We start from the raw sequence: 23,068 nt of genomic DNA, 5'->3' as shown, positions 1-23,068 counted from the left end.
CAGTAACAATATATATCTTTTAAAAATAAACAGTATTAATCACAATCAAAGAAAATCTTAGCAACCACTTCGAAGTATCTATAAAAGGCATTTCTTATATTGCTAGGTTTAGTTTTGTGATGTGGCACTCATATTTCCAAACCCTAAATGTGCAAATATCGATAGCTACTCAAATCTGGATCGTGGAACATCTTGTGATATCAGAAAGAATAAAAAAAACTTAGAATAGCACTTGAGAGACCAACATTTTCTGCCTGGAACACACCTCAAATGAATAAAGCCTTGTAGGATTACATTAAAAAAATTCAAATTTTAAATGGGAAAATGAACAACCACCCAACACCACTGATGTTTTCAAGTCATAGAGAAAACTGCTTTTACGGTTCAGCACGGTATTCAGTTGCTGTATAAAGGAGAGGAAGCTGTAGGCCAACTGTTCACAAAATCACCATTTCTCCACCCTGCTATTTCTGATATACTGTTCCTTACCTCAGTCATCAGTAAATGGAGACACACATCCTTCCAGCAGATCTGAAGCAACATGGCACCTGTTTTATTACACTATTGTTGATACAAATCTCATACTATTTAATCAGCCCAACTGAATATAGATAGCACATTCTCTCTGAGCATTGCTTCAGTGTTCAATATAATGCTAGATGAAATGCTATACAAAAGCAACATCACTGAGTGTCCTTGAATGTAAACACTCACTGGTGATGCATACGACAATCTAAACTGAAAATGAATCACTTCAACAGAGTTTTAAGGTAAAAAATGTAATTCTTTCTCATGATGCATTTCAAAAATTTCCACAACAACCCTTTTGAAGAACGATTAGTGATAACTGCTTAAGGAGGAAAAAGCTTGAAATAGAATTAAAGAAGCAAGTCTAGCATTGAGCCACTACAGTCACTTACAGACAGTTAACCATAGCCTTAGATATACTACATGTACTTCAAATAACTATTCAACCATCCTAACTTTGCTCACTTGTTGTTGACCACAACATATACTTAAGAGCATAACAGAGTACTGGAGGACTCAATGACACGGGACCTTGGAAGGATCTGTTCACCTTCACTATAAATAGAAATGCAATAAACATACTCAGAATTCCTTCTATGTTAAACCCGCTTGGGAATAAAAGTGGAGAGCGAAATCTTCAAAGAAAGGCAATGTCGTGCGTTTATGATTGACTGATTTCCGAGCCGTGTGCTACTCTTCGTATAAATGATTTAAAGAGAGAGAGTGATGGCAATGCCGATGGCCTGATTGTCATATTTGTGTTGGAAATTTGGACAACAATTGGATTCAAAATAAAACTTACCGCTACATTGGCAATTATTCCAAATTTTGCAGCAGATTTGTTTCTTGTTGGCTGGTATATCCTGTCAGAATCAGATGACATCACACAAATGTGTACTGTTCTCTTGACATTTTGTTTTATTTCCTTGTGTCTGATTCCATTCATAAACTATAGTTAAATGGATATTGATCATTTCTGTATTAAAATGAAAATCAAATAAGCATTTGCTAACTCGAAAAGGAGGCCAATTAACATGCAGAAGGAAAACTGTCTTTCACTACTTATAAAAGGCAATCGACCATATTCCCATGAACAAAAAGACTTTTAAGAATGCACATCTAAAAATAACAAATTAGATTCAGGGTTATGACAGATTTATTCTGAAGCTATCACAAAAACCTATATGATTAGAGTACATAATCCTCCACATTCCACATCAAACAATGGAACTACTCAGATGATCACTACATGGAGAAATCAATTGATAACATCTGTATAAATCTACACAGATACCTAAATGAATCCACTTCAGATATTTTCGAAGGTTAAAAAAAATTATCTTTCATTCTTAGTAGTAGAAATTAACTCAATCAAAAATGGTCATATCCAATCCAAAATGAACATAAAGGAGACTTATGAGTGAACTCATCCTCAATGATTGTTTTCTTTCTTTATTATTGAATCACTCTAGTCATGAAAGAAATACTAAAATAGATTTGAAGTGTTTTCCTTATACTGAAATGTTCTCACTTAACAATCAGCTAAACAGTTCAATACATGTGGCAGTTAGGTTTTGCTTCAGTGATTTGTGCTGGAGTTGTATTTTTTGGACTGACAATTACCATCACGATAAATCTACAAAATGAATACAGTCGTTGGAATGCAAATAAGTTATACTAAGATAACTAATCCTGTGGAATGTTTTAACTGATTTTTTTTCCACCTGCAGAGAATAAATACCATACAATACGTTATGAATGATGGACATTATAGCAAAAATGTCATACTTCACTGGCACACACATAAAAGAATATATCTCGCTGCCACCAGAGATCAGTCTTTGGTAGTCATGTAATAAAATGTAACCGTGATGGGGACAATAACGAAGTGTTTCTTGTTATCATTTAAAATGCTACAACTGATGGCTTTACACACCATTCAAGTGCCATGAAATAGTTTCAAGCTACCATCAAAATATTATCTGAGATTACACTTCAAAGATGAGCTTGGATTTCTTCATTCCTTCACTGAGCACTTTGATTTGAGCCCAAATTAATTTCTTGCCACAGACTTATGAAAATGATTACCATCAAAAATATCAAAAAGATATTTTTTTGATATAACTTGTAGCAAAATAATGAATTCTGTTTAAGAAATGAAGATCTAACCAAAACAACCCAAAGTAGCTATATCATACGACTTGCCACATAAAAGAGTAATATAGATTTGAAAGACCATTTCATTGTTTCTACGGTGAACCTGAGTCAGGTATATGGTTCTTTATTTCTTCAAAATGAATGAGGTCTAGCACCCATATTTTACAATCACAGAGATAGGGACAGCTGCACTTAAGAGAACATGCAACATATGAAAGATGTAAAAAGGTGATGGTGTAGCAGGCCGAGCGACCGCGCAGTTAGATGAGCCAAATCGCCGCCCCAGTCGGCCGGCTCAAGATGGCGCGGGTCCCCCTTCACTCCCGAGAAGCCTGCAGTTGACACCATGTGTTACCCAGGGGAACTCCCCGCTTCCGGGTGGCACCGCCCGCCAGAGAGCGACGCCGCGATGCGCTGATATCACTCCCGGAAGCCGGAGCCCATATCACCGGGGGTGGGTGATCCCTTACGTGCAGTGCAAGGAATTCAAATAATAGTCTGTTCCTGGTTCACCTTTGCACCGTGGACGTCTATTTATTCCGTAGCAGACGCTACAATGGAATGTAATATGAGCTACTTATTCATAAAATGATTTGAATTTAGTTGATCCTACTACTAATTAAACAGTCATTGTTTAAAAATAAATAGATCAACACACTACAAATTTTTGGCACTGAACCATATTAAATATAGGAATATTTTCAGATTTTAATGATCAATTTTCAAAGTGGAATCTTGTAAACCAAATATAACCAACTATTTGTGTGTGATGTCAAATACTTAAAATATGGACGATGTGATGACACTGGACAATGAAGATTTTGCTTCCTGAACACTTTTGGGTGTGTTATATGGATTTTTGGCAGCTGGTCACGAAAATCACCTTAAGTAGTTTCCTATCATGTACCATTTTTTAGATATACTTTATATTTCGGCATATAAGACGATTCTTGAAGCACCCAAAAAACATGGGTTGTCTAATAGTCCAAATACAAAAACATAATCTTAACCTTCTACTCAAAATAGACTTGCTTGGTTCCATAACCCACTCAGACCCCATCCTACCACAAATTTTTAAGTACCTATTCTGCCTCATGATTTTCCAACCATGATTCCTCTTCTCATTGAAGATTGTTTCTTTTTCCATTCTCTTCCCATCTTCTCAGTTACGTCCAATGACCTCGCAGCACCCCGGTTGGTAGAACCCTTGGCCACTTCAATGACTTTCAACTTAAAAGTTGCTTCATTTTACTGGAGGCTCCAATGATTACACCCATCTCCTGGCCATGCCCAAAGGCTCAGTCAATGCGACATCAGCTCAGTCAACACACGCATTTTTTTGGGGGGGGGGGGTGGTCTTATACACCCGATATGATAAAACCATGAAATTCAGGCTGAAATTGAGGACTCATCTTATTGGAAGGTTGTCTTAGACACTGAAATTTATGATACCTATTTTTGTGATTTCCTGTCATATTTTAAGTCGACTTCAAGCCGACAAAACCACGATGTGCAACATGTCATTGAAATTTCATTTTCTGCATTCACATTTGAACTTCTCTGCTGATCTTGGTGCAGTCAGTGACGAACACGGTGAAAGGTTTTACCAGAATATTGAGACCGTGGGAAAAACAGTATCGAGGTAACTGGAATCCATCAGTGCTGGCCAACTCTTGTTGGACACATACACTGAGAGGCATCAGAAGCTGAGTAAAATGAAAATCAGTGGCAAAACATTTTTAGATCAGTTGAACTAACAATGTGTCAGCTTCATTATGTGATTAAACACATTAAATTCAATAAAAGTGAATTTAACGTTTCTCCAACTTTCTACGATACAGCAAATCTGAAATTATCTTTGCGTTTATCTTGAAGTTGTCTTTCATAATCCCCAGTTTTTTTCAGGAAGCAAACCTTTTGAAAACATTTGTTGTCCAGTATAATCATTATGAATCTTGCATATTTTCAAAGGATATTCAAACCGCAGATCTACAGTAATAATAATAATCACAAATGAGAAAAGAACCAAAAACTGTGATTTGATTACCATTAACTCAGCAATGGGTCTTTCATAGTTTCAGTGAAGAATATTCAGTAGCTATCAACTTTTCATAAAAATATGATTGGCTGAATCATATTGCCACATGATATTCCTATGTCCAGCCAGAATTATTCATCTACATGAAGACATGGAAATTTAATCATCTTGTGTGGGACATGGGAACTTAATTTTGGAAATTTAGCAACCAAATGGATCAATACCCATCATAAAGTTTGAAATATATGCCCATCAAGGACAACAAAAATCTTTTTTTCATTGTTTGCAACATGTTCTCTAATCAGAAAAATACAATTACAAGAATATCACTGCATTATAGTAGAGCAACTGTGAACTCCTTTACTTGAACCAATCATGATTGCTACTCGAAACAGCTACATCTATTTTGAAAACTCAGATGCTGTTTTAACTTACCAGATAGAAATAATTGTGGTGCTGTTTAACTGCCTTCTCAACAGTATCCAAAAGAAATTAATTGAGTTGACAAAAATTACATTTGTAGACTAGTCTCACTGGGAAATAGCCTATAAATAGTGTTTTGTTTTTAATGGCTTAGTCAATATAATTTCTCCTGTCTATTCCTGAACACAATCTAAATTGATGGTTTATAATTCCCTTATGTAAATATTTAAAATCAAAAATTTTGAAATAAAAATTTTATTAAACATTGTACAATTTTTATGACCTCAGCATCATTTACACATAATTCGTGGTCCTTGTGCCAATTTTTAGTTAATGTTCTGTAAATATATTTAGAACATCTAAAAAATGTGCTTTTTTTCTTCCTTGTTTACTGTCTGTGAATTGATGACATCACAACTTCAGGGAAGAATGATAGCAAGGAATGTCAGAAAAGAAAGAGCAAGTGTTACAAAGGGGCATTGAATTTTACGGTCAAGAAACAGACTGCTGGAGAACTCGGCAGCTCAGGCAGCTTCCAAGCAGGGAAATGGACAGGCAATGTTTCTGGTTGAAACCCTGCCTCAGAGATTTGACCCAAAATGTCAACATGCATTTTCCTCCATATATGCAGCCTGACCCGCTAGGTGTCTCCAGCAGTTTAATTTTTTTTTACTCTAGTTCCTAGAATCGGCAGTCTCCTGCGTCTTCAAATTTTATGACCAGCTTTCTTGGGTTCATGATGCTTTGCTGCTGGAAGGCGATATCTTATAATTGGTGATGTTAAACCACGCCAGGATTCACAATGATTGGTGTTTTATACATTACTCTATTTGACTGCATATAAGACCCACTTTCTCCCCCCAAAATTGGCTCAAAAATATCCCCCGGGTCTTATATGTGAAGTTGAAATTAAAGTGATAATGGTGAGTAACACTGACAGTGACCCTCGTCACTGTGTGGCTCAGTATCAGGGAGGGAGGGACCTCCTGCTGCCGCCTGGTATTGCCACCTGGCCCCAGTATCAGGGAGGGAGGGTAACAAGAGAACCTGTTTGTCAAGATCGCCAACACCCGCAGGTTGTCAGTGGGGCCCCCAGGCCCAGGCGCTGGGTGGTCCGCCAAGAAGATACCGCACAGCAAAGTAAGGGAGATCTGAACTTAAAACATTCTGCTTACGTATAAATACACTAGAAAAATTCTTACCATTCCCTGCTGAAACGGGGGGGGGGGGGGGGGGGTTCTTATATGCAAATACGGTACATTTTAATATTAGTGGAGTGAGACCAGTGTAATTCTAATTTGTCCATATGAACACCATCTTGAAGTGGGCGAGATGGTTGCTACATTAACTTGGGCATTTTTAGTGTTCTCACAATCCCCTGGTGAGAATTGGTTCAGGGAAAGTAAGTAGCATAATTTAATCTTTCACAATCATTTGAGTTGAAAGCATTTATCTGTGTATTCATTTATAAAAATAAAGAAATAAATATTGTAATACATTTTCTTTCTTTGGAAAGAAAATACATGGTTTCTATTCAAACACATTAATCACCATTTACTCATTATTTGGGGAAAACGACAAACTATGTATTTGAAAAGATCAATAAAAACAATGTAACATTTGGCACAAATACAAACCATAACTTTGATCTCAGAAATTAAGATGAAATTGGCAGATTGTCTAATAGAGTTAAAAAAAATCATCACATACCAGGAAATCCACAGCAGAGTACAGGGACTCCCTGGGTCACGAATGTATGACTTATAGAGATCCAATTTTAGGCACACTCCCCAAGAATACTCCAGATAGTAATAATAAGGTTTCATGATATCCATTAATGAGTGGATACCACATATTGTATATTCCATTTTGGGTAAAGTTAGGGTGAGTATTCCATGAAATAAAAAGTTATATCAAGCATATGTAGAACAAAAGAAACCATATTTTTGAGTGCAGCGAAATGACCAAGTTCTGAGGAACGGACAATTGCGTAACCCAGGGAGTTCCAGTGCATCATTTTAACAATCAAGGTCCATATAATTCTGGACAGACTTGCTCAGATTATCTGGGACCTTCACACGATTTCTATTATGAATAAATTGAGCTAGAAACAATCAAGGAATCAGTGGGTAAATATCCAATTACAGGGCAACAAGTCAGCAATATAAATTACAATCAAATGTCAAGGAAGTGTTAAAACTGCCATTTTGATATTGGAGAGAATGCCCTCTGTATTTATTTGTATTGATAATGTGGAGTCTGTTCAACTATGTACTTTGGAAGCATAGCAACAGGGATTTATTTTATGCCTGTGTTATTCTGAATGTGAAATAATAGAGTATGAGTGCTTCCTGGTTTTGATTGTGCGACCTTTGAACTTGTGAACACTCAAAGTTCTTCGCAGCAAAGATCCTATTGATAATATCATACCACTACCTTTCTATCAGTGATTAAAACAGAAAATGCTGTAAACATTATCGAAGTTGCCACATCTTGCCTTGTGTCCTGTTCACTAAAACATAATTATATAGAACTATGGAGTGAATAATGCTAGTTTCAATTTAGATATATGAGCAATACCTAATTTGTGGACAAGGTTATTGCTAATTAGAAACTCTGATTTACAGTTAATTCATATTTTGTACGTTTTTCTTCCATCCAGTCCAAATGAAGTAAACTGAAATTGTGTTATGGTGGTAAAGCAGAGTGGGATACCTTATAATGTTTACTTCTTGGCACATATCTTATAGAAATCCTCTAAGTACACAGACTTCTGCAACATGAATAATGCCTGTTTTCCATAAAAATACTTGCAGAATAAATTATTGATAGTTTGATAGACTCCAGTTGCCGAAATCCTCAAAGAAAGAAATATCCATGACACCCTGTGACAGTGTGATGAAGAAAAAGGTCCAATGGTTTGACCTTCTGCTCTATTGTAGTTAACATCATTCATGCTGCATATTCTTTATCAGACCATGGCAATATCCTAATGCAAAGCAGAATCTGTAGCTAAGAGAGGGTTTCATGAAATTTAAAGATTCACTGCTAGGTTATCTCTAATTCAACAGTTTCTAGTTTGTAGAACAGCACATCCAATCATTCATTCAGCCATCAAACAGTCAATTCTTTGTTATAGTTCACATGCCAATTTTGGCTTTGCTATGCAGATTTAAAAATAGAAATATTTTCTCATTTTCTTTTTATATTCTGTCAAAGCTAGAAATGAAATCTATCCCCTCTCATCTCCGTAACATGCTTTTATCATCATATGGGTGGTATTTTTTTTCCATGCAAGGTATTAAAGTAAGTCTATTTTTCTGTAAGAGCATTAGAAGTTTAATCTGTACACGTTGTTACTGGTGGCCTTTCCTTACTCCAAGTTAAAAAAAAAAAGCTCTATTTAAATAAAACGAGGATCTGCTATTGCAATTTTGTGAAATGGAGATATAAGCTTGTGGGATAAACTCCCAGTCTCGATGGACTGAGACATTGTTCTTTATAGTTTGTGAAAACAGAAAGTGTCAATTTATTTTTCAAATCTTTTTTTTGATAAATAAGAGGAGTTTTGGAGGAGAAAAGCCATTCCTTTCCAGCAACCAATGGAAGGAGACAATATCCATTTCCCTGAATGGCATTATTGATTTAACACACAATTAACTGTTCTCGAAGTCTTCAGAACTGATACCACTTCTTATCTCTGCATTTGAGCATCAACTGAAAAAGGAGAAAAATAGCCAAGTGAGAGGTCGTTAGTAGCAATTGAAAACATAAGAAATGAAGTATGAAAGTCTGCAGATGCTGTGATTATAGTCAAAACACAGAAATGCTGGAGGAACTCGGCCAGTCACTGAGGAAGGGCTCAGGGGCAAAATGTTGATAATACAGTAAAACCCTTGGTACCTGGAATTCAAGCATCTGGAAAAAAAACTGAGGAAAATAAATTAAAAAAATTAAAATATATAAGAATAAAATAATAGGTCAAAAAATATGCAAGTTTAAAAATGTAAATGTTCTCTGAAGTAACACATAAATCTTCGGAGAAAATGGGAGCAAATATTCAGCCAGTGGAATGCCTTGGTCATGCTTTGCTTTTAGCAGCTGTTAGAATAAAACTGCATTTGAATAAAATGGTGTCACGCAGAATGAAGAGCTGGTTGATGCTGCTTGACGTGGAGTGTCTCTTAAAGTTTCTCCTTATCCCTGTTAAGAAAGTTTCATCCGTAAACTTGGGGGAGGAGGGGTTTAATTATCTATAATGTTATTGTTCATCTTTCGGGCGGCTCCATCGAGGGGGAGGAAACTGCAGAAACAGTGATGGTTGATGCTTCATGCAAGTGAAACTTGTTCAATGCAAGTACAGTAAAGTATTTTTGTCTTTTAAATTGTTTACTCTTAATTAATTAGGGATGGTAAAAGTAAGTATCAAGCAACTGGAAAATAGACTTATCCGGCATCTGCCAATCCCCATAGGATCAGGATATCAGGAGTTTTACTGTATAGTTTACCTCTTATGGATACTGTGAGACCAGCTGAGTTCCTCCATTATTTCTGTGTTTTGATTCCATTGATATAAGTCTATTGAAGACACTGATTCACATAAAAATGTTTATAGAATATATAGAAAACACCATAAACTATAAGCATTCATCAAATTCAGACGAGAGGCATAAATTGAATTTCCCTCCAAGTAGGAAATATTAGGGGATGAATGAACTTTCTGAAGTTTCTTTCACTTTACTTGGGCTGAATCCATCAATATTCTTAAATTCATAACAGCTAACACAGCCTTGGTGCAGAAACATCCAATGGAGGAGGAGGGACAATTGCAGTACAAAAACCTCCCATGTCTTACCTGCTTCCATGAAAAGGATTTCCTAAAAGTTCTCAACTCTTCCTCATTTTACTTTGCCTTTGTCTTGAAATTAGACTTTTAATAAAGTCAAACTACATTTGAATTGGGATGTAACATTTGGCACAATGTATCCCTTTCATGACCGTAGCAGCTACTAACAAACGCAATGACATGGATCTGATTTTCACAAGTCTATCACCTTGTATAAATAAGATTTGATATCATTGTAAAACTCAACATATATTATGAATATAATGGCAAAAGACTAATCTCCACTTGCAACTAAATGGACCTTTCAATTACTACCATTTAAAGGTGTCAGCCAGAGTAAGGACTAGCAGGATTTACTGCAACAAACACATGGCCTGAGCAGCGGGAAGAGGGAAGAATCACTGGAACCAGCTCGGTGAAAGGTACAAATGAGACTGTACACCTGGTCACGGCTGGAATCAATGCCGACAGATCAAAATGTTTGCTAGTGTTATTGGGCAGGGTTTAAACCAATATGGCAGGGAGATGGGAATCTATGCAGGATGTAGCATGGAGGAGGTAGCAAAAATAGGGGGAAAAACATTAAAAGGAGGGGTGAAAAATGAAAAGAAAGGGGGCAAAAAGGCACAATGTTTGAAAAAAGAAAACAAGTCTGGATATATTATGTCTCAAGGCAAGGAGCATTTGCGATAATATTAATAAACTAACAGCAGACAGTTAATGTTTATGATTGAGATTGGTGTGGAAAATTTGAGGACATGGTATGGGGATAATGTGTTGATTGATTAATGTACTGGTTGGAAGGCAGGAAACAGAAAGGGGTCATAAATGACCCCTTTTTAAATTGGCAGAGAGTTTGACCAGTGGGGTACAAAGTTCAGAGCTGGGATCCCAGCTATTTCAAATACATATTAATGATCTGGACAAAGGAATTAAATGTAATATTTAAAGGAAATAAATGTAACATTGTTATGCACTAACAACCCCTTTAATTATGTTTTGGACTAAAGGGTTTTTGTTCGCTCTAACACAGGAGCAGCAATAGAAAATTCACCAGACAATGGTAAATTCAATTCTGAGTGGTAATGTGAGCTGTGAGGAAGATTCCAAGAGGTTGCAGTGTAACTTGGACAGATTAGGAAAGTGAGCAAATACACAATGGATCCAGGGTAATGTAGATAAATGGGAGATTTTCCACTCTGTTGGCAATAACAGGCAGGCATCTAAAATGGGGACAAATTAGTACAAGGGGAGATGCAACGAGACCCAATTGCCATGCTGGAATGCAAGTACAATGGGTGGTGAAGAAAGCAAATGACACATTGGCCTTTATTGCAAAGTGTTTTGAACAGAGAAGCAGGAAGGCCTTACTGCATTTGTACAGGGATTTGGTGAGGCCGCATCTTGGGATGGCAGGACTGATATTGTAGGAAGTCTGGATAGACGACTAGGGTTATACTCATGACGATTTCGAAGAGGATCTCATAGAAACATACACAATTCTGACAGGATTAGATATGATAAATAAAGGAAGAATGTTCCAGATGTTGGGTAAGTCTCGACAAGGGGTCAAAGTCTAAGGATAAAGGGGTATGTCATTTAATACTGAAATGAGGAGAAATTTCTTTACTCAAAGAGTTGAGGACTTCTGGAACTCCCTGCCACAGAAACCTGGTGAGATCATTCATTAGATAGATTCAAAAGGGAGTTAGATGTGACCCTGATGGTTAAAGGGATCAGTTGTATGGAGAAGAACAAGAAAAGGGGTATTTTCATTGCATGATCAGCCATGATCGCATTGACAGGATTGAAGGGCTGAATGGCCTGTCCCTACACTGATGATTCTATGAATTCATTTCAAAAATCTATTCTTTTTAAGTCAACAGTGCTAAATCTAAACCATCTGATAGTTAAAAAATTAAGTACTCACTAAAATATGAGTTATTGATTTCATTTAGATTATTAAGTAATTCACATTTTGAATGAAAATTTACACATGGGAGAGTGTACTTCAACTACATTTCAGAGAATTTAAATAGATAAAAAGAGGTAGATAGCTTTTCACGTTAAGTAAATAAATTGTATAGATGACAATTCTATAAAAAAATCAAATGGTTTTTACCTCATGTGCATGTTTGGAGAATGTTTCTGCACTTGCCATCATAGCTGCGGTTCGGTCTTCCAATTCCCCCAGTCTCTGGCCACGTTCATCCAAAGCAATACGAGCACGGGCAAGGTCACCCACAACGCCAGATGCAGCACCCTTAACCCCCTCAAGTCCACCAGGTCCAGGGATGTGCTGAGCAAGTGTCCGAGATGCCTTGCCAGCTGAAGCCTCTCCAACTTGAATGTAAAGGAGAAAAAAAAATATTATTTGGTCTTACGTTTTTAAGGGCAACGATAAAGAGACACCTTTTAACTTGAGACTTCAGATTTCCTCAGGCACTTCAGTAGGAGAGCACCCCTTTAGGAAGATGTTGCAAAGCTAAATTAGCTTTCACCCAGTTTGTTACCTTGCAATTGGAATGACTTCTGAAGGCTTGACTCATTCCTGATATAAAAATGTTACAGTTTAGCTGTTCAAACATTTCCCTCTGACATTGGCAGGATTTTCTCTGTGTCATGAGAACATTTGAGACAAAAGGAGTATCAAGTAATATTTACTTATGCATTTTAAGAATTAAGTTACTCCTGTTTTATTTAAACATAACTATTTCACCAGAAGAGGAACAAAAGTTGTTGAGGGAATTATCTTCCAGTATATAATGGTAAAGGAAAAGAATTTAGATACCCTAATGGATCCACTATAATTCCATTCAAGGCACTGAATACAGTAAAACCCCTGGTTTCCGCCACCTAGATGCCGGATAAGTGAATTTTCTGGTTGCTTGAGATTACATGTTGCATAATTAGTGAACTCACGGTGAGGTGCGCCAATTTTAAACTTCCAAATTTTTTACCTGTTTATTTTCGGCAATTTATTTTGGTGCTTGCTTGAACCTGCCGATGGCTTGAATTCCAGATAACAAGGGTTTTACTGTACCTGTATTGTAATATGAGTGTGGGTATGACAACGGCTCTGTATACGCTTATCTTTGTGAGGTTTTTCACACTCCTGTTCGGCTCCGGCATCACCTACGGCTCCTAGAACGCTTCCACCAGCGTTGTCTCCGCTCCATCCTCAACATCCATTGGAGCGCTTTCATCCCTAACGTCGAAGTACTCGAGATGGCAGAGGTCGACAGCATCGAGTCCACGCTGCTGAAGATCCAGCTGCGCTGGGTGGGTCACGTCTCCAGAATGGAGGACCATCGCCTTCCCAAAATCGTGTTATATGGCGAGCTCTCCACTGGCCACCGTGACAGAGGTGCACCAAAGAAAAGGTACAAGGACTGCCTAAAGAAATCTCTTGGTGCCTGCCACATTGACCACCACCAGTGGGCTGATATCGCCTCAAACCGTGCATCTTGGCGCCTCACAGTTTGGCGGGCAGCAACCTCCTTTGAAGAAGACCGCAGAGCCCACCTCACTGACAAAAGGCAAAGGAGGAAAAACCCAACACCCAACCCCAACCAACCAATTTTCCCCTGCAGCCGCTGCAACCGTGTCTGCCTGTCCCGCACCGGACTTGTCAGCCACAAATGAGCCTGCAGCTGACGTGGACTTTTACCCCCTCCATAAATCTTCGTCCGCGAAGCCAAGCCAAAGAAAGAAGAAGATTGTAATATGATGATATCAATTTATACAGAATCAAAAATCAAGTGTGAAGGAATACCTAATTTAATTTAGGGCAATTGTATTGTCTGCATAAAGGCAAGTTGCAATGTATTTACTCACATAACTCTTCTCTATCAAATGTTTGCCCACTTCCTCCAAACAATCCCTTTAAAAAACCTCTGTTCTGGGCCTCTGGAGTTTCAATAGGAGTAAACAAATCTCCAAGCATTTCCTGGGGAAAAAAAACCAATGAATCATTAGAACCAATAAAAACTCAACAAGCAGACGCAACTTTGTCAACTTACAATTGTAATTTGGAAACAAGGTTGTCGGGATGGAGGGAGCAATGCAGTTGCACCTTATTGAATGTTTGTCCAGATTTTATAAATACAAGCGGCAATTCTAGCCAGCCAGCCTACAACTCTGAGCAGAGGTGGAAGTCACTAATGAGGATTTGCGACATAATGGAAGATGCATGCAACAACTGGGGGCAATAACTTTCCAAAGCTGTATATGAAGGAATTGTAGAAAACAGTCACAGTTCTTAATCTGCAGAAGACCAGAGGCCTGCCAAAAAGTGCTCAAAACTGTTGCAGCTACATCGCTAGCAGCATATTGGGAAAATAAGACAACAATATACAAAGTTATTGAGGTGAGAATGAGATTAAAAAACAAAATCCTTGAACAAAAAGCAATCTGCTGGAAGAACTCAACAGGTTGATCAATATCAGTGGGAGAAAAAGATTGGTCAACATTTTGGGCTGGGGCCTTCATCAAGACTTAGGACCCCAGAATAGGAGACAGGATTGTGTTTTCCAACCTGATGAAGCTACACAAGTGCAGTTAATGGTTGTGATGTTCTCTAAGAAGGCTTAAAGAATTGATAGCTGCTTATTTGGAAGAATGTTCTCCAGTAATAATCAATTGATTGCAGAATTGAGTTGGGGACTGTTTTGAGAGGCCATCTGTGGCAATTAAATAGTTAGGTGTAGAATGAAACCAAATCTTCATGAGATACAAAGAGAATTGGAAAGAATTGGCAAACTCATTCTCAATGAGAGTTCCAAGCTCAAAGTCTTAGAGACCAATAAAAGTGACCACTGGTTGTAGTGAGATTAGAAACTCTAAAGCATCTTCCATATTATCTAAGGCCTTAATGGCAAACACAAAGGCTTCTTGTCACAATGTAATAAGAAATAAGCATAGGCCTAGGTTAAAATTGTGAAAAATGTAGGTAGGATGACACATAAGAAACTGTCAGTAGCAAATCAATTCCATGCTCCATGGTATCTGATTGGCTCAGTTTGAGTTCAAGGAATCCCAGTAACCTGAAAGACTGATGCAAAAGCATGGAAAAGAATAATCAAGTATATTGGTTCCATAACACTGGAACAACTATTGGAGGTACAGAGGACTCTGAGGTTGAAACTCAGAGAAGACTACAATTCATGGAAGTAACCCTGGCCAGTTTATCTTGCACGAGCAGAATCTAAATCTAAACAGTGATGTATTGAGCAGCAAGTAGGTCATTGTGAGGTCATCTGAGTTACAAGTATTGCAAAAATCTTTTAGAGTGGTCCAGATAGATGACCTGTTGCTTAAATACACCAATGATCTGATCTACCAGACTGAAAGAGATAATGACACATAGTTATTTGCATAATGCCTTTGAGGCAAGGGCCTTTGGGCTGGTGAATAGCTTTTTTGTTCAGTAGCCATCTTTACCTTATCTCAGTGGTTATTTGCAGAAGTCAAAGTTGGCTGCTGCACTTTGAAGACTATTATCATGGTATGATAACATCCTGGCTGGACAATGAAGTAGTTAGTGGAAGCCTTTCTAGTTACACTACACCTTCATGTTGACATTTAGTGCACAATATGACCGAGTCGTGGTAGACTTTCAGATGACAGAGATGCTGACAGCCTAATCCAAATGTTACTTGTCACTTATTTGTCTATGTCTGAATGTTCTACACATAGTTTTCTTTATTATTTGAAGAGATGAGAATGGAACTGAACCTTGCGCAACTCTAAATCTGACAATGTTGATGGAACAATGGAGGAAAGATCATTGAAGTGGCTAAAAACAGTTGGATATACCTCCCACAGGAATTCCTAGAGGGATATCCAGGGGTTGAACTCCAACAATCACCACTTCTCTTTCTGAATTAGAAACGGAATATATCAGAAATACTCAGCAGATGAGCAATATCCGTGCAAGGAAACGAGTTAACATTTCAGCTCAATGGATCTTCCTCAGGACAGAGATTAAAAAAAACAAGCATATTTAAACTTGCATAGAGAACAAAAGGAATGACTGATAATATGGAGACTAAGAGAAAATAATGACAGAATGTTGTTGAATGAGAAAGGGCACTGAAGGTTTGTTAAAGATGATTAACCCGAGCGAAGTGGGTGCAAACATAGGAAGGAGAGCAGATTTACTTAAACTTCTAATTTAGTATATGCATTTGGTGCCTTATGATGTGGTCTCCTCTACAAAGATCAAATTTGCATTAACACCTCCATTCAAGTTACAAGGATGACCCGGAGCTTTTAGATGCTTGCTATTAGTTTTCTGTCCCACTGCCATCTTATGTCTCAAATTATATTCCAAAAAGTCCAACACAAGCTCAAGAAAGCACCATTATTTCTGAAAGGAACATCTCAGTCCTCAAACTCCATGTTCAGTTCAATAATTTCAGATGACAGGTCTTCATAGAAAAATTAATATGGAAATATGAATTGGGAGATTTACAACTCACTAATTTTAAAGATGATTATCGAGGCGCTCAGATGAGATTTCTTACTTTTTTCTTTGAGGAAGGAGATAAATCTGCATGGGTGAAAATAGAATTGGATAAAATAAGAAAGAGAATGGCAGAAGATTTTGTATATAAATGGGATGTGAAATTAATAACTGCTGAGAAAGAAACCCCTTTGCTAAAACATTTAATCAATACATAGTATAAAATAAATCAGAACAAGGGGGGCATTATCTCCCTAAACCCCTGTGACCCTGTACAGTGGGCAGTCAAAGTTTTGAAATTTGGTCTCATAAAGGAATCAGATATATCGAAGATTGTTATGAGCAGGGGCAACTGATGTCATTTGAACAATTTAAAAATAAGTATGGAATTCTTAATAATACAATCTTTTGTTATTTTCACATAAAAGTGTATCTAAGGGATAAAGTGGCCTCAACAATGTTTTTACCAAAATGTAGTGATTTAGAGATGTTGATTCAAAAGAGAAATTCAAAGAAATTTATCTCTTACTTCAAATGGGAACCCTCAAACAGGGGGTTCATAGGTCCAGGTAAAGACGGGAAACAGAATTAAATGTAAGAATTGATGAGCAAACCTGGTCTGAACTATGTCGGGATAGCATGACTAATACAATCAATGTAAGATATAGATTAGTACAATATAATTTTTGCATCAATTATATCTCACACCGCAGAAATTAAATAAATTAAAATTAGACCTATCGGACCAATGTTTTAGATGTGGAGAGGAGGTAGGAACCTTTCAACGTTCAACTTGGTCATGTTCTACCTTTTTTTCTTAGAGCAGATCACAGGAATTCAATTTCCACAAAACCCAGAATTATTTTTACTGGGGAATATTATAGGGATAAGACCTAAACTGAAACTATTCAAATATCAAATATAAGTTGTTAAAATTGCATTGGCAGTGGCCAGAAATGTATAGTAGTTGCTTGGAAGTTTGATTCAGATCTAGGTATATAGTTGGAATATGAAGATGGACAGCTGTATGCCCCTTGAGAAGATTACCTATAACGTAAGAAATAAGTACGCTATATTTTTACATCTGGCATCCATATTTATGAATCTCAGGAATAAATCTTTTGTTGTGCTTCTTCCTAAATGTTGATCCCCTCCAATGAAAAATTAAATAGAAATTGAAGTGTGGAGCACTTTTCAGCAATCCATTTTGCTTTTCCCTTCTTTTCTATTTCTATATATCCACATCTACATCTTTTTCTTTCGGGTCTTTCTGAGGTGGGTGGGGGTTGGGGGAGTGGGCTATAACCATCATGGAGTAAATGGTTTTGTACTTGGTACTCTTTAATTTTGGACTTGACTGTGTGTATGGTCAAAGTTTTTAAATGAAATATTTAAAAATTTCAGATGACCAACCTTTCAGATTGTGACGAGTTTTCGTTTAACAGAATGAAATGTGCTTGGCGAGCAATAGTTGGAAGATGGATGCAAGGGTCGGGGAACAGATGGCGTTTCATCTTTTAGTAGTTTAGTCTTTCTCTCTCCAGGAGTGTTAGCTGCCCATTCTGTATTCTTACTTTTTCGCAGATTTCTAGAAACTGCTGTGTTTTGCATCTCACGATTCCAGGAGATTTTTTCCTTCTTTCTCTATTCTGCTCATTATTACATCTGCTCCAGACAGATTAGATTCCATGAACAAGCACCAATTCCTAATCTGCACCACTTTCTGTCATTTGGCTTTTCTTGGTCTCCATATTATTATGGATATTCCTTTTGTTTTCTCTTTCCCTTCCCTTCTCTGAAAGTTTAATCACTTCACTTTTATACACATTCTCCAGTTCTTAAAATCGAACTGAAACATTATCTTGCTTCCTTCTCCACAGATGATATTGGAGCTATTATGTATCTCTAGAATTTTCTGTTTATATTTCCAATTTTACTTCGTGTTAGTTTTTTCCTCCCGATTGAGCCACACTCTTTATAAAATGCTGCTTAGATGTCAGGTCAGTATGTATTGTCATGTCAAATATCTCGTCAAGGACATCCTTACAGCACTGCAGATGATTCATATATTGTTCCTGCAGAGATATATTCAGGTAGAAGATGCTAAATAGAAATAGAGTCCCCTTCTGAGATCTCTCCTTCCTCCAACTGCTCATTTTGTTTTACCCCTGCTGATTTTTTTTTTGTGTCCTGCTGCGATCCTAGGGGAAGAATTAATAAAGCGCAGGAGTCTGGCAGGAAAGGTTTTTAGTAGAACCTTGAAATCAATCAATGTGGAATTTAAAAACTTTCAAAAATCCAGAACTAATGAGCTGAATCAAAGCAGCACTCAACTAATCTGCAGCCAATATACAATTTCCTTAAATACCCCTGGTGGGGTCTTTAGCATTAAACACATACAATGTGTGAAAACACACAATGCTGGAGAAATTCAGCAGGTCAAACTGTGTCCTTTATGTAGCAAAGGTAAAAATACATAACCTTCATTTCAGGCTTGAGCTCTTCATCAAGGAACCTTTCTTAATAGAGCAACAGGCAACAATGAATATTCACAGTCAAACTGGATAGCACATTGGGGAAGAAAACAATCTCATCAAAAGGAAATGCTGTTGAATGGAGAGATTTCCTTTTATGTGCCAAAAACATCACTATTTTTAACCTTCCTAACCAGCAATAATTGGCAAGTGTTCAGAAAAACCATGGAGTTCAATTTATTGGAAGGATGCAAGGCACAGAGGGAAGTTGCAATATCATTTTAATTGCTGCTGTCCAGTGAAACCACAGCAAAGTATAATTGGTTAAAACCCAGGAATGACAGCTCCATCTTCAGTTGTGCTTTGGAAATTGTATTGACTATTTATGTGGATAAGTCAACAAAAAAGCCTCTAGATTGCAGTGCTCTGTGATTAGTAAGAGATTGGTTAAGGTGGGATGTGAGTGGGAAGGGAAGGTTGGGAATCACTGCTCTAGACCCAATTGCTACTGAAATATTTTGCTTGAGAAAAATTGTCATTGGTCCATTTCCTTTCGAGTTATGAAACTGGGCACATAACGAATCAATCAGGTACGATTAAAACAGTGGTTTTTCAAACTTTTTCTTTCCACCCACATACCACCTTAAGCAATCCATTACTAATCACAGAGCACCTTTGGCACAGGGAATAAAAGTGGTATGTGAGTGGAAAGAAAAAGGTTGAGAACCACTGTTCCAGAGAAAGGTATCAAATATTATTTCTTGGAAGAAATTTAACATAATCCTCAATATTGCCTATGTATAATTTTAAGAAATATGATGCCTTCTTATTATTTTTGTCATTTTTATTAATCACTCAAGATAAGCCAATTGCCATTTGGGCCGGCCCAAGACTTTATGGGTGATTTTTGAAGGTGACTCACACTGTGGATCTGAAAGCACCATAATATTTTACTAAATCATTTGATTTCATGTAAAAACTAAGATTTTTGCATTTAGTAAATACCATCTATTACAATATCTAACATGCTTTACAATTAAACATCAATATAAAGGACCTGATAAGTAACGAAGAGCTGACAAAGATTCATGGGGACCAAAACTCCTCTACACAGTCATTCAGAAAACCTTTTTTGCTGAAGACTGTGCTCTTGGCGCACAAAAATAGTGATCTACAGTTAATGCTGAACAAATGCTCAGACGCGGTTACACTTTTTGGTCTGATCATCAACCTGAACAAGACTGAAATACTCCATCAGCTCATGTCAAATACCAACACCATAGAACCAAAATTCACTGTTGATAACACCCAGCTGACAAATGTAAACAACTTCAAATACTTGGGGAACATCATCTCAAGCGATGGGTTTTTGGACAAAGAAAGTGACTCCAGGATCAGCAAGGCCTGCCAGGCTCTGGGGAGACTGTGTACCAGAGTGCTCAATCAACACAACGTCCACATCTCCACAAAGCTGAAAGTCTACAGAGCTGTAGTCATTCCTTCCTTCCTATATGTATGTGAGACATGGAGTCTGTACTGATGTCACATCAAATAACTGGAGAAATTCCACATGCGCACCCTGTGTCTCCAACCTGGAGGTCTTGGGTCTCATGAAGTCCACCAGCATTGAGACCCTGATCATCAGAGCCCAGATGTGGTGGGTGGAATGGACGACCATTGTATGTCTCGTCAGCTGCTCTACAGTGAACTGAAGACCGGAAGGAGACCTCAAGGTAGTCATCGCAAGCGCTATAAATACTCTGTGTAGGAAACCCTTCGCTACTGTGACATCTAGCCAATACTCTGTGTAGGAAACCCTTGGCTACTGTGACATCCAGCCAATACTCTGTGTAGGAAACCCTTGGCTACTGTGACATCCAGCCAATACTCTGTGTAGGAAACCCTTGGCTACTGTGACATCCAGCCAATACTCTGTGTAGGAAACCCTTGGCTACTGTGACATCCAGCCAATACTCTGTGTAGGAAACCCTTGGCTACTGTGACATCCAGCCAATACTCTGTGTAGGAAACCCTTCGCTACTGTGACATCCAGCCAATACTCTGTGTAGGAAACCCTTCGCTACTGTGACATCCAGCCAAGAGAACTAGAAGCTGCAGCTGCTGACGGATCCCGTTGGCGAGGCCTGTGCAATGAAGCCTACATCAGTTTTAAAGTCAGATCTTGCCAAAAACTGATGGAAAACCACAAACAGCGTCACAAAACAACAGCCACAGTTATTACAAGAACGGACTTCGTGCCCCCATTGTGCTAGATTCTGTGCTTCCAGACTGGGTCTTCAAAGTCACCTTCATGTCCACAGATAAACTGTACAACAACGTGTCTTCTTCGAACCGGACTACCAAAATTAAAATCATGTTTTACAATGAGCTGATAAAGATTCAGTGGGACTCAAATTTAGGCTGACATCCTGTACTCAAGAGGTGTTATAAGGATTTAGTCCTGAACAGACTCCAAATGAAGATCAGTTGTGCTGAGGCCCTGCTTCCTTAAATGCCCAGATAGCCTTTGACAGGAGGCATAAGTGGGATGAACCTCTCTCAAAGACTTTAAAAAACTGTCATAGTTTTTATAATTATTTGCCCCAATAAACATTAAAGCATCAATATATTACTGAAACACTGTTAAAAAGTAATTATTTTACCTACTTGCACTATTTTGCTAACAGCACCCGCTCTGTTCTCACTGCTGCCATCAGGAAAGAGGTTTGGGAGCCACAAGACTCACACCACCAGGTTCAGGAACAGCTGCTCCCCCTCCACCATCAGACTCCTCAACAACAACCTCCATCAGGGACTCATTTAAGGGCTCTTACTTATGCACTTTGTTGTGTTTTTTTCTCTCTGTATTGTAGTTGTTTATATTTATTTATAGTATTTGTTACATAGGTACAGTGTGTACAGTTTTTTGGGTAATTCTGCCTCATCCGCAGGAAAAAGAATCTCTGGGTTGTATGTGATGTCATGTTCGTATATGTACTCTGACAATGAATCTGAATCTGAAATCTTTGATCTCTAGCTCAGGAATCCTCTTTCTTGTGAAGGATGGTGTATGATGGCAAAGGTGAATTCCCTAGCAATAACACAGAGACATCAATGCACATTAGTGCTCTGCTTTTGGAGTCCATGTGGAGTCGAACCATGGAATGGAATGAGAAAATATTATCAGGCATGAACTGGAATTGGAGCCAGTCTGTTGAAAGCTCGGACTTACTAATTGAGGAAAAGGTGAACATCAACGGTTTCCTAAAGAACCATCTGTATCAGTTTAACCCCATATTTCACTGAGTGATGCTGTGCTCTCAATGATGTACTCAAATATTTGCTTTGTTCAAGTTATGGGATACTTATGCAAGATTATTTGGTCCTATACGGAATGGCCGCCTCACCTGAAGATTTTCACACATCTCTTGACTGTAGGTAATTCGCTGGATTTCACTGGGTGAACTCAGATACAGAGCCTGACCACCATTTGTAAAGCAGAATGTCCGGGCTATTCTCATGTCAGTTAAAGGCAAGTAGTTTAGATCCAGCAATGGCCTAAGGCTTGGCAAGCTGTGGTTTAAAATATATAAAAAAGACTGAAATTATTTATTGCAGTTTAAAATTCTGAACAACAATTCATTCTCTAGAAGTTGACATGTAAACTGGGCTTAATTTGTTTGAATTGCTTCTGATGACCATCATACAATTATGTCTTCTTGTAATATATTAATCAACTAGTGAAAACATTAACTCAGTCTTTGTCTACTCCATCTGTTAAATATTTCCTGCATTCTCCTTTCAACGAGTTTATTGCCATCTACATCGAACACTGCAGAACAGTGGAATGGAATGAGAAAATATCATCCAGCATGAACTGGAATTGCAGCCTTCCGCCCTCAATATTGTGCTATATATTGCTACCAAAAAAAAATCTAAGCCCTTCCTACCTTGTAACCCTCTATTTTTCTTTCATCCATGTACATGTCTCCTTCTTTCTTTGGCTTGGCTTCGTGGACGAAGATTTATGGAGGGGGTAAATGTCCACGTCAGCTGCAGGCTCGTTTGTGGCTGACAAGTCCGATGCGGGACAGGCAGACACGGTTGCAGCGGTTGCAGGGGAAAATTGGTTGTCT

General features: G+C 37.9%; 1 protein-coding gene across 8 annotated transcripts in view; it reads right to left on the bottom strand.

Annotated features, from left to right (window-relative positions):
• Window positions 1–6,407: 6,407 nt before the first annotated feature.
• The window catches only part of LOC138738384 (syntaxin-binding protein 5-like), a 267,977-nt gene continuing 251,316 nt past the window's right edge, over window positions 6,408–23,068 (bottom strand). For all 8 annotated transcript variants that reach the window (XM_069888457.1, XM_069888459.1, XM_069888460.1 and 5 more), the window contains 4 exons: window positions 22,340–22,505; window positions 13,830–13,941; window positions 12,115–12,335; window positions 6,408–8,863 (listed from right to left, as the gene is read on the bottom strand). In XM_069888457.1, coding sequence (XP_069744558.1) covers window positions 8,822–8,863; window positions 12,115–12,335; window positions 13,830–13,941; window positions 22,340–22,505 — 541 coding nt within the window. In that variant the 3' untranslated portion in view covers window positions 6,408–8,821. The remainder of the gene's footprint in view (window positions 8,864–12,114; window positions 12,336–13,829; window positions 13,942–22,339; window positions 22,506–23,068) is intronic.

The sequence above is a fragment of the Narcine bancroftii genome, chromosome 7 (assembly GCF_036971445.1).
Source record: "Narcine bancroftii isolate sNarBan1 chromosome 7, sNarBan1.hap1, whole genome shotgun sequence".
NCBI lineage: Eukaryota > Metazoa > Chordata > Chondrichthyes > Torpediniformes > Narcinidae > Narcine > Narcine bancroftii.
This window is presented reverse-complemented; position numbering and strand designations above follow the sequence as displayed.